General features: G+C 41.4%; 1 protein-coding gene across 3 annotated transcripts in view; it reads left to right on the forward strand.

Moving 5' to 3' along the window:
- Positions 1–12,500, forward strand: part of LEPR (leptin receptor) — a 1,381,011-nt gene that overhangs the window by 692,865 nt on the left and 675,646 nt on the right. For all 3 annotated transcript variants that reach the window (XM_044085570.1, XM_044085571.1, XM_044085569.1), the window contains exon 3: positions 129–422. In XM_044085570.1, coding sequence (XP_043941505.1) covers positions 129–422 — 294 coding nt within the window. The remainder of the gene's footprint in view (positions 1–128; positions 423–12,500) is intronic.

Genomic DNA, 12,500 nt, shown 5'->3' on the forward strand with positions numbered 1-12,500 from the left:
TTTTAAATTACACATAAATCACAACACAGTTAAGCTGCATGTCAGAATAAAGAACAGCTTAAATATGTATGCTTTCCCAAGGCAATTTGTAGTTATTTCTTGTTTCTTTCTTTCTTTCTTTCTTTCAGGAAGCATCACAGATTCAGCACTGAATTCCTCTGCTACATTTCACATTCCAGCAAGCAACTTTACATTGGAGTGTGTTCTACCAAAGACAAGTCATAGTACAAGTGAAAGAGGATTTACTAGGATTCAAAGCTTTCTTCAAGATAGTGAGGAAGCTGATTATAAGATAAATATATATCCAGTCAACACAAGTAGTTCAAATGCTGCAGGATTAGAAAACACAGGAGGCTTTGGCTGCCACTTTATGAATGACACAAATAACTGCTTCATTTCATCTGAGCTACTGGAGACACAAAGTAAGATAAGCAATGTGTTATAATTCTATTTTTTTATTTGGTAAAATATATAAGTGATTAGAGTTTGTGCAACATTTGTACAATACATAAAGCAATGCCTACATATTGCACAAGTAATAGAAAATTGTATAGCTGCTACGTTGGGTGATAAGAATACCTTATTTGTATAATGGGCTCCCTACGGTACTTCTATGACTTGTAGGGGCTAGCCCTGGAATTACTAACAAAAAGGTTTGAAAATACAGAGAATGTCAAACATTGCTTTTCTCATTTAATATATATATATATATATATTTGCAGGAGGCAAACCCTGTCTATACCCCCTAAGATTCCCATACTTCAGAGAAAAGGAAATATAATTAATATATGTAACTGCCTTTTCAGTCATTCATTCTTGCTGTACATGGACTTATAGTAATGAGTCACAGAATATCAAATGATGGCAATAAATCCACCTCTAGAATAGTACCAGGCTATCACAGATTTATTTTAAAAGGCCTCTACTGAATTTAATAGATGGGCCTCTGTGATGTCCCCTCCTTTTGGCCAGTAATCAAGGAGCCTGTATCCTCATCACTAACACTGATGAGGAAGGTTCACCTGGAACAAAAATAGATGCACACAGTATTTCCAGTTGCAGCTGTCTGCATCAAGCACAATTTTCCTTAAGAGCACACAGAGAACACACTTAGTCCAGGGGTTGGGTTTCCCTCCCTTTCTCTCTCTCTCTTCAAACCCTAGTAAGACTCCCAACTGGCACAGCTGTAGAGTGGAGTCCTCAGCCAAATGTATAAGCCGTCCTCCACTACTCTCACTGTGAAACCACTGCTCTGTGTCCCTGATCTAAGTAGTTGACAAACACACTCTTTGAGATTTGATTTTCAGACACACACACACACACACACACACACACACACACACACACACACACACACACACACACACCTGGGAAAGGCTGGCACAGATTTATTGCCTCTGCCCAGACTATAAGGTAGTAACTGCAACCCAACACTGCAAAGCCAAGGCTTTTTCAAGGTTACCCAATTATACTGAATGAAATTAATACTAATACAAATGGTAGTGCTTGGCCAATGTGGTAAGGCTTTTAGGAATGGCCACAGTGTCAGCAAATACATATAAGTACTCTCAAAGGTTGAAACATTCTCCAAAAGATCAGCCACAATGAAAGGTTTAAATATATTTAATAATAAATAATAAAAAGTACATGAAAACACTAAATATCTATTTACAATAAGCACAATAGTTTCAGCCACAGGAAATATTAAAACAACACAGATGAATAGATTCACACAGATACAGAAAAACAGTACTGAACTAATCTCATTATATTTTCCTCACTGATCTGAAGAATTACTGTTCCTGGTTACTTACTAAAGCAAGGTAAGATAAAGAGGGTGAGAGATCCTTCTTTGTCAGGTTACAAAAACAGACTGCTCTGAGACTTCATTCTCATCTAGTATTAAAACATAATTTCATCACATACATCTGGTCACCTGATTTTAGTTCCCACACAATCCCCTTTACTAGAGGCTGCCAGAATTTAGCGCAGATGTTTTACCTTACACACATAGAGCTTTGCTAAGATCTGTTGCAGCTTCTGGAACTCATAAAACAATTTCAAACTTCAACCCTTCTAGAGAAGCAATTAGTTCACCCCCAAGAAAAATAAAGATGACTTCCTAGTACAGACTTTTTGTCTCTCGCTACATTGACACCTATGAGGTATTATCTTTATGGTCTAAATTAAGTAATTTAATTTCAGGATGTTTTTCTAAAAGTTATCTGGGGCTGGGCTTAACCTCTTCTCTTTCAATATTCTCTGTTACAATATACACATTTCATTAGTTATAATACAGTCTGACATACAGGTGTATTTCTTTTTTCTGTCCAGCAGGACACACTGTTGGTACATTTTTAATACAAGCAGCTTTACAAATACATTTGCAACATAAGCACCTGTGCAAATCAGTTTGACATACAAATGGCATATAATTCTTTACAAAACTCCAGCTAGCTATGCTGGCATTTGTTGAACATCCACTGCCCTACTTCTGCTGGCATAGCTGGCAATATGCCACATCATCACATCTCTCCCCCCTTTCCAAATGACTCTTGACAAACATTGCTCAAGAACAATGAGCCTGTCTGGGAATATATTAACCCATGCCCTGTCTTGGGAACCCATCTGCATTAGTATTACAGACCCCACTACAGTGCTGCAGGGTCATGTCATATGCCTGCAACCCAAGGCTCCACCATAGTAATTTGGTATTTTGCTAGCTGGCTCCTTGTAGCCATAGATTCCACTCAGACACCTCCTACCTCCTACTGCAAATAGTTAGCACAAGGGCCTCCCTGTCATGGTAAGGCTTCATCATGTTAACATGGTAAAATTTGTGCCCCTGCCACCTGCCTTGCAGGTTTACAATGGAGTTAACATCAATGACCTTTCATACCACTTTGAAGGGTCCCTCCCAAGCTGCCTACAGCTTATTGTATCTGACAGGAATGAGCACCATAACTTTCTGTCCCACAGCATTTTCTCAGGCTCAAGCATTCCTGTCATACTACACCTTTTTCTGCTGTTGAGCTCCTGCCAGGTTCTCCGGGGCCAAGCCCATGAGCTCCCTATGCCTTGTGATGAGGTTTAAGAAATATGTCACAACAGGCTCCTTGTGTGATGGAATTCACACTCGCCCTTCCAATCATCATAAATAAAATCTAATGACCCCATCACTCTATGCCCATACAACAACTTAAAAGGTGAAAAAAACTGTGGATTTCTGGGGTACCTCTCTGTATGCTAACAGCAGATGGGGCAAATATTTGTCCCACTCTGTCTTAAGCTGGTCTGCAAATGTCTGTAGCATGGTCTTTAATGTAGAGTTTAACTTCTCCACAATACCATTAGTCTTGGGGTGGTAGGGGATGGTCTTTAGGTGCTTCACCCCACAATGCTCCCATAGACAAGCCAGCAGGTCAGACATGAAATTGGCACCTCCTTCAGTCAGTATTTCTCTCAGGAAACCTGTTCTCCTGAAAATCTCTTAACAAGGCATTTAGCACCTACTCAACCTTGATGGAGGACTGAGCCACCGCCTCAGGGTATCTAGTAGCACAATCTGCTTCCACCATGATATACTTGTTCCCTGTGGAACTTGGGGTACTCAGATGCCCCACAATATCCATAGCTACCCTGTGAAATGGTTCCTCAATCACAGGCAAAGGCATCAAAGGAGTCTTGACCTTTTCTCCTGCCTTGTCTACATTTTGATGCTGCTTACAGAACCTGCAGTACCCTATTACATCCCTTGCAATCCCAGGCCAATAAAAGTTCTGCATAATATGTCTTTTGGTATGCTTTATGCCCATATAACCTGTGAATGCAATATCATGGGCTAAGGTTAGAGGTGCCAGACAGTACACTCTAGGCACTACCAACTGCTGTATTACCTCACACTCTAGCAACCCCTCAGGGGTCCACTCTGTATACAGTAACCCTTTGTTCAAGTACACAGACTCCCCTTTTGCTTGAAAATTATGTCTCTCCTTAGCCTCTTAATGTAGGGTCCAAGAGTTGAGCCTGTCACAAATCTATCTTTTTTACCCTTCACAGCTCCCTATCCACAGGAAGCCTAGTGTCCTCTGACAATGGTGCCTCACTGTCAACCTGAGTACTAACACTCACCTCTGCTCTTGCAGTCACTCTGTCCAAGGGAACATCAGTACCTACCAGTAGCTATGACTCACCTTCAGGCTCACTGCTACAGGGTACTCCCTCCCTGAAACAGCCACATCACCAGCCCTGGCTTCAGTTGTGGGGTCTGTCTGGCTCTCTGCAAGCTACCAGACCCACATGTCTCCAAGCCTGACTGCATGCAACTGCATGCACACAAGGTACTGCATTATCAAAATCATTCCCTATCAAGACATCTGCAGGGATATCCTCAAACACACCGATTTGCTTGCTTCTTTTTGCACCTTACCAGTCAAGGTGAACACTAGCCAAAGGCATTTGGAATGGAGTTCCTCCTAAAGCTGTGAATGGAGTGGACTACCCAAGCAAGTACTGCTCCTCTTTAACCATTGCAGGCTTCACAATGGTTATATCAGCGGCTATGTCTCTCTTAGCAGTGGCCTGCTTTCCATCCACTAAGATAGGATATAACCTCTTGTGATAGTTCAGTAACCCTGTTGTCTCCAGAAAACTTACAACTGGCATACTGATATTCCCACTTGATGACTCCTCCAGCTTTTGTTCCCCACCTTGCTTCTGTGGACATCTATATGCTACATGGCCCCACTGGTTATATTTAAAACATCTAACCCTTGATCTTTGCCATGTACCTGAACTAGTGGCTTCCCCTGTTACTGATGAGCTCCGTTGGGGTGGTTTAGGCTTCCCACCAATGGGTCCCTTATATCCATGTGTAGTAGTGGGTATCCCTTTCTTGTGCAGTCATGTCCTGCTTGCTAAACAGAGATTCCCTTTTCCCCCAGCTCATCTGCAGAGTTACACTCCTGGTTTGCCAACCAGATTATCATGTCCTCAGACAAAGTGTTAAGGGCTTGTTTCCTCACCAAAATGTCTTCCAGCCCTTCAAAAGTGATGACCTGACACCCACTCACCCACATATGAAAATAAGTGCTTACTCCGTAGCATAACGGGGGTCTGTCTTGCTCTCTGCAGGCTACCAGACCCACATGTCTCAAAACCGCAATCCAGATTATAGCTTGCTACATACCCCCCACCATGCCCCAGGATTCCCACTCCTCTTTTCTTGATACACTGGAAAATATTAAGGTACAACCCAACATTCTAATAATGGGTGATTTCAACTACCCTACCATTAACTGGGAAAACTACTCATGTACCAACTCTTTTGCTCAATGTTTTCTGGAAATCATCAATTCCAACACTTTGGATCAACTTATCCACACCCCCACCAGAGGCAGCAATATCCTAGACCTGGTCATCACCAACATGGGTGACCGGTGTTCCACACCAAAGGTCAGCTCCTTGTTGGTCAGATCTGACCACAAGCTAATCACCCTAGACATCCACATCCCCCTCCCATCCCCCATTAGGAAAACAACCGTAAAAAAATTTCTCCAAAGCCAACTTCACGCTTCTTAAGACAAAAGTGGCAAACTTCATAACACCCATGCAGATGGAAAATAGAGGCATGACTGCTGAATCCTACACAAATGCACTTTATAAGCACTTACACGAGTGCATGGATCATGCTATCCCTAACAGAACCAAGATGCTATCCTCCAAAAAAAGGAAGCCAATCTGGTGGTCCTCTGCCATAAACAAATTCTACAACAGAAGAAAGAAACTGTTGCAAAAAAAGAGTAAAATCCCACAACTGGAGGAACTCCCTGGTCAGCCTCAGTAAGAAGCTGAGACCCCTCATAAAATCCTCCAAAGCTAGTTATGAAAACAAAATTGCCATTGATTCTAAAGACAACCACAAAGCATTCTATAGCTATGTCAAAAATCTCAATGGCAACACTCAGATCTGCTCTGAGTTACATCACAGTGACACTAAATATACAGAACCAACTGATATTGCCAACATTCTGGCAGATAGGTTCAGTGCTAACTTTACCCCCCTCTCACCCCCTAAAGGGCCCATCTTTATACCAGAAGAATGCAAAGTTCCTGTAATCACGGCTGCACAGGTAAAAACTTCACTCTCCAAAGCCAAGAACACAGCATCCATGGGACCTGACAACATCCCAGGCTGCCTTATACATGAACTACAGAATGAACTGGCACCCCACCTAAGTACAATGTTCAATCATAGCCTCACCTCAGGCTTTATGCCCATTGAATGGCGCACCGCGACAGTTATCCCACTCCACAAAGGGGGGGCCACAACAGACCCCGGGAATTACCACCCCATTAGCCTGACGAGCCTCGTCTGCATGGCCATGGAATGTATCATCATGGAACTCATAAACAAAGACATTGGAGATCTCCAAACCCTGGACCCCATGCAGTTTGGGTTTGTAAAAGGCAGATCATGTCTCCTAAACCTGATAGACTTCTTTGAAGTAGTCACCAAAGCCATAGATGAGGGTAAGGTGGTTCACACAGCCTATCTAGATCTCGCCAAGGCATTCAACACCATCCCCCACTCTGGAATTATAGATAAACTCACTAAACTAAGTATAAATCCCTATGTTACAAGATGGGTTGCCAACTGGCTTACTGAAAGAACCCACACTGTGAAAGTAACAGACTCCAAATCAGACTTCAGACGAGTGACAAGTGGAGTACCGCAGAGTTCAGTCCTGGGTCCTCTCCTGTTTGGTATCTACTTCTCTGAAGTACAGGCTAACACAGAAGGTCTTTGGATAACTAAATTTGCAGATGACTGCAAACTAGGAGCCATAATTGAAACTCCTAACGATGTGGACATCCTACAAAAGGGCCTCACTGAGACAGATGCCTGGTGTCAAAGACATGGTCTCAAGCTCAATGCCAAAAAGTGCATTGTCATTCCCTTTGGTAAAAATTCTGTATCCATGAACTACCACATAGGCGGTAGTCTACTTAACACCGAAAGTGTGATGAGACCTTGGGACACAGGTGGACAGTAGTCTCTCCTTTGATAGTCACATCGCCAAAGTGGTCAGGAAATCCTTCTACATGGCACACCTCATCACAAAAGGTTTCTCATCCAAAAAAAAAAGAGGTCATTGTTCCCCTCTACTCATCACTCATTAGACCCATTATAAAGTACAACGCCTCTTTTGGTATGTACCTCACAAGACATCTACAACAACTGGAAAGGCCGCAAAAATACCTCACAAAGAGGATTACCGGCCTCAAACAGATGCCTTACGCAGACCGTCTCAAAAAACTCCAGCTTTACTCCGTCGCATATCACCTACTCAGAGGCAATCTCTGCCTAACATACAAAGCTATGTCAAACCCAGAGCTGTTGGACATGCTCCACTTAAAGAAATCCCAATCCCTCCAAGCTACATGCTCTAGGGACCTAAACCTTGTCACCACAATAAACAGAACATGCTGGAGAGATAGATTCCTGTCCCAGAGACTTCCCATACTCTGGAACAGACTACCTATCTATGTCAAACAGAGCTCCTCATTAGCACTCTTCAAAAAAAAGTTTGATGATTGGATGGGTAATAGGAAATTCACCCCGGGGATCACTTCTGTGATTCTGCTTGACAGGGGCACAGGAAAATAATTTTCTTGGGTGGCGAAAGCCAGGGTATATTTTTGGCTAGGCTTGTATAGGCCCTAGGGCCAATAGCCTAGTACCTACCTATGAACCTATCAACCTATATCACCTACTCCAAGGTGATCTCTACCTAACATATAAAGCTATGTCAAACCCAGAGCTGTTGTACATGTCACCCCTAAAGAAATCCCAATCCCTCTGAGCTACATGCTCTAGGGACCTAAACCTTGTCACCACAATAAACAGGACATGCTAGAGGGATAGATTCCTGTCCTAGAGACTTCCTATGCTCTGGAACAAGCTACCCATCTATGTCAAGCAAAGTTCTTCATTAGCACTCTTCAAGAAAAATCTTGATGAGTGGATGGGAAATAGGAAATACACCCCGGGGATCACTTCTGTGTCTCTGCTCGACAGTGGCACAGGAAAATAACTTTCTTGGGTGGCATAAGCCATGGAACCTTGCTGGCTAGGCTTACGTAGGCCATTGGACCAATACCCAAGTACCTACCTATGAACCTATGAACTCAACAATATAATCACATACAATTCCATCTGCCTTGTGTTTATGCTCATGAAACATTATTTCTGTAAGCTTCAGGTGTTACCGTAAAACACTCTAATAAACAATGTTTGCTATATCATAGTTTAAACAATCAACATCAGACAATTTAGAAACAGCAGTTACATCTTTACATGGAGTAAAGGGGTCAGTAACTGTACCCGGAGGCCTTGGTCCATATTATATTGTTTACATACTCTTTCAAAAATATAAATAAAACTATCAAAGTTATCAACGCATACAAACTGTGGAAGAAATTGACTGACCTTTACTGCTTCTGGGAGTCAGTTATTCCCTTCTGCATTACTTCCATATTCCTGTTGAAGACTCAGCATCTCCCTCTCATGTTGGCACTGTTTCTTATTTTCTTTAACCTCCAAATGCTGTAGTCTTTCTGCTGATTCTAATTTCATATGTTTTGCCTGCTGCAGTCTTGTTTTCTTCAGCCTCAAAATGCCGTAGTCTCTCTGCTGATTCTAAATCCAAATGTTTGGCCTCCAGTTCAAGTCTCTTTAACTCCAGACAGGTTTTTAAGTCCTCTGAGGAAAAGGTGATCTGTCCTGTTTCTGAGGGCTGCAAATTCTCATCACCAGACTGGTTAACCTCCTGGTTGCTGGTCTCAGCTGCGACAAAGGCTGAAATAATTTCCTCTGATCAGGTTGGCATGCATCGGTCCTTTGGTTTTGCACATCTTGGCCAACTGGTTCTTTGTCAGCATGCCATAATCCTCTGCTGACATCTTTGCCTGCTTTCCCTGACTATACTAAACTAATAAATAAACAAATCAATAAAACTGTTGTGATAATGAAACTCTGTATGTTTACCTTGTGGCTGCTGAAAGTACACACACCTTTAGTGATGACTGGCTACAGGCTACAAAAGTTCAATTAATATCCACACCACTGCTCACAATATGTGATGCCCCCACCTCTGGGCCAGTAATCAAGGAGCCTAAATCCTCATCACTGACACCCATGAGGGAGGGTCATTTAGAACAAAAATAGATACACACAGTAATTCCAAATGCAGCTTTCTGCATCAAGCACAATTTCCCTAAAGAGTGCACAGGGAACACACTCAGTCCAAGGGCTGGGTTTCCCTCTCTCTCACTCTGTATCTCTCTCTCCAGGACCCAATAAGACTCCCCACTGTCACAGCTGTAGAGCTGAGTCCTCAGCCGAGTGTCCACGCCAATTCCGCCACCACTTTCTTTATGAAATCAGTGCTCTGTGTCCCTGTTCCAAGTAGCTGGCACACACGCTTTGAAATTTGATTTTCACACTTACACGCACACACACACAGAAACACCTGGGAAAGGCTTGCACATATTTACTAGCTATGCCCCTCTGCCCAGACTATAAGGTAGTTACTGTCACCTGGCACTAAAAAGCCAGCTACTGTAAAGTTGTTAGAAGGGTACCCAATTATACTGAATGAAATTAATAATAATACAAATGGTAATGTTTGACGAATGCAATAAGGCTTTCAGGAGTGCAAATAAATATAACTACTCTTAAAGGTAAAACATTCCCTAAAAGACCAGCCACAATGAAAAGTTTAAATATATTTAATAATAAATAATAAAAAGACCATGGAAATACTAAATATCTATTTATAATAAACACCAGCGTTTCAGTCAATGAAATATTAAAATAACACAGATGAATAGATTCACACAGATACAGAAAAATAGTACTCAACTAATCTCACTATATTTTCCTGACTGATCTAAAGAATAACTCTCTGGTTACTTACTAAAGCAAGACAAGGTGAAGTAGGTGAGATGCCCTTCTTTGTCAGTTTACAAAACAGACTGACCTGAAACTTCAGTCTCATCTAGTATTAAAACATTTCATCACATACATCTGGTCACCTGATTTTGGTTCCCACACTATCCACTTTACAACAGGACAGCAGGATTAGTCAGTTATAACACAGTCTGACATACAGGTGTATTATTTTTTTCTATCCAGCAGGATGCACTGTTGGTACATTTTTTAACACAAGTAGCTTTACAAATACATTTTCAACATAAGCACCTATACAAATTGGTTTGATATATAAATAACATATAATTCTTTACAAAACTCCACTAGCTATGTTGAGATATGTTACACATCCACTGCCCTGCTTCTCCTCGCATAGCTGCCATCCCCTCACATCATCAGAGCCTCATAGTACCAGCCACTGATTTCTTGATTTGAGTCCAGTGACCATGCAGATTACTGGACCAAATATTTCAGTGAAAGGAAAAACAGCAGTTATATTGCAATTGTATCTTTAAGCTAGACACTGAAAGGATATATATATCATGGGAGCCCTTCTGTCTTTTAGAAGATAAATAAAGTCACTCACAATTTCAAAGCGAAAAGATCATTTGCATCCTATCATGGTATACAGACTCAAAGAAGATTGAGAAGGTGAGTGCTGTATTTTCCTTTCTTGCTTGTTCCCTCTTCATCAAGACTGTGCAATCTAAGACTTGGTATATATATCTAGGTCTATATCACTTTGTCGAATTCACTAATTGTCAAACCCTATTTGTTGAATCTTCATTCGTCAAATGATTGCTTCAGTGAAACTACTTCCATGGGTAGGTAACCAGTGGGCCAACCTACTGAGTGCAACAAAAATAGCATATTTAAAACCCACCCTGGTGAGCGGCTGTGGCCCTCCCACACACCCCTAACTAAATACAGTAGATATAAAAAGTTTACACACCCTGTTAAAATGCCAGGTTTTGGTGATATAAAAAATGAGACCACAATAAATCATTTCAAAACGTTTCCTTCCTTTATTGTGACCTATAACCTCTACAATTCAATTGAAAAACAAACAAATCTGTTAGTGGAAAAATATAAAAACTAAAAAGCATACAATAGGCTAGTTGCATAAGTGTGCACACCCTTAAACTAATACTATGTTGAAGCACCTTTTGATTTAATTACAACATTCAGTCTTCTTGGGTAGGAGTCATGGCACATTTTGACTTGGCAATATTTGCCCACTCTTCCTTACAAAAGCACTCCAAATCTGTCAGATTGTGAGGGCATCTCTTATGCACAGCCATCTTCAGGTTGCCTCACAGATTTTCTACTTGATTTAGGTCTGGACTTTGGCTGGGCCACTCCAAAACCTTAATTTTCTTCTGGTGAAGCCATTCTTTTGATAATTTGGATGTATGCTTGGGGTCATTGTCATGTTGAAAGTGAAATTCCTCTTCATCTTCAGTATTTTAGCAGATGCCTCAGGTTTTGGGCCAAAAGTGACTGGTATTTGGAACTGTTCATAATTCCCTCCACCTTGACTAAAGCCCCAGTTCCAACTGAAGAAAAGCAACTCCAAAGCATGATAAAGCCACCACCATGCTTCACTGTGGGGATGGTGTTCTTTTGCTGATGCAAAATATTGTTTTTGTGCCAAACGTACCTTTTGGAATTTTGGCCAGAAAGTTTAACCTTGGTCTCATCAGACCATAACACATTTTCCCACTTGCGTTTGGAAGATCTGATGTACTGTTTTGCAAATTTTAGCCAGGCCTGAATGTTTTCCTGTGAAAGAAAAGGCTTCCGTCTTGCAACCATACCCCATAGTCCAGACATATAGAGAATATAGGAGATTGCTGTAGTACACAACCAGTACTTGTCAGAAATTCATGGAGCTCTTTTAGTGCTGCTGTACATCTGTTGGCAGTTTCCCCAACTAGTTTTCATCTTGTATTTTCATCAGTTTTGGAGGGACGTCCAATTCTTTGCAACATCCCTGTTGTCTCATAGTTTCTCCACTTTTTGATGACTGTCTTCCCTGTGTTCCATGGTATATCCAATGCTGTGGAAATGTTTTTGTACCTTTCTCCTGACTGATACCTTTCAACAATGAGATCCCTTTGATGCTTTGTAAGCTCTCTGCCAACCATGGCTTTTGCTGTAGCAGGCAACTGAGTAAATGTCAGACAAATCCTACTAGGAGAGCTGAACTTTACCCGGTGCTAATCAGGGTCTCCTTAATTGATGACAGGTGTGTACTCAAGAAGACTGAATGCTGTAATTCAATCAAAAGGTGCTTCAACAAAGTATTAGTTTAAGGCTGTGTACACTTCTGTAACCAGCGTATTGTATGTTTTTTATTTTTTTATATTTTTTCCCCTAGCAAATTTGTTTTTCAACTGACTTGCACAGGTTATAGGTCACATTAAAGGTGGGAAAAGTTTTGAAATTATTTATTCTGGTCTCAATTTTTTTATATCACAAAAAATGGCACTTTGACAGGGGTGTA

The sequence above is a fragment of the Protopterus annectens genome, chromosome 10.part0 (genome assembly GCF_019279795.1).
Source record: "Protopterus annectens isolate FY-2018-M chromosome 10.part0, PAN1.0, whole genome shotgun sequence".
In the NCBI taxonomy this organism is placed as follows: Eukaryota; Metazoa; Chordata; order Ceratodontiformes; family Protopteridae; genus Protopterus; species Protopterus annectens.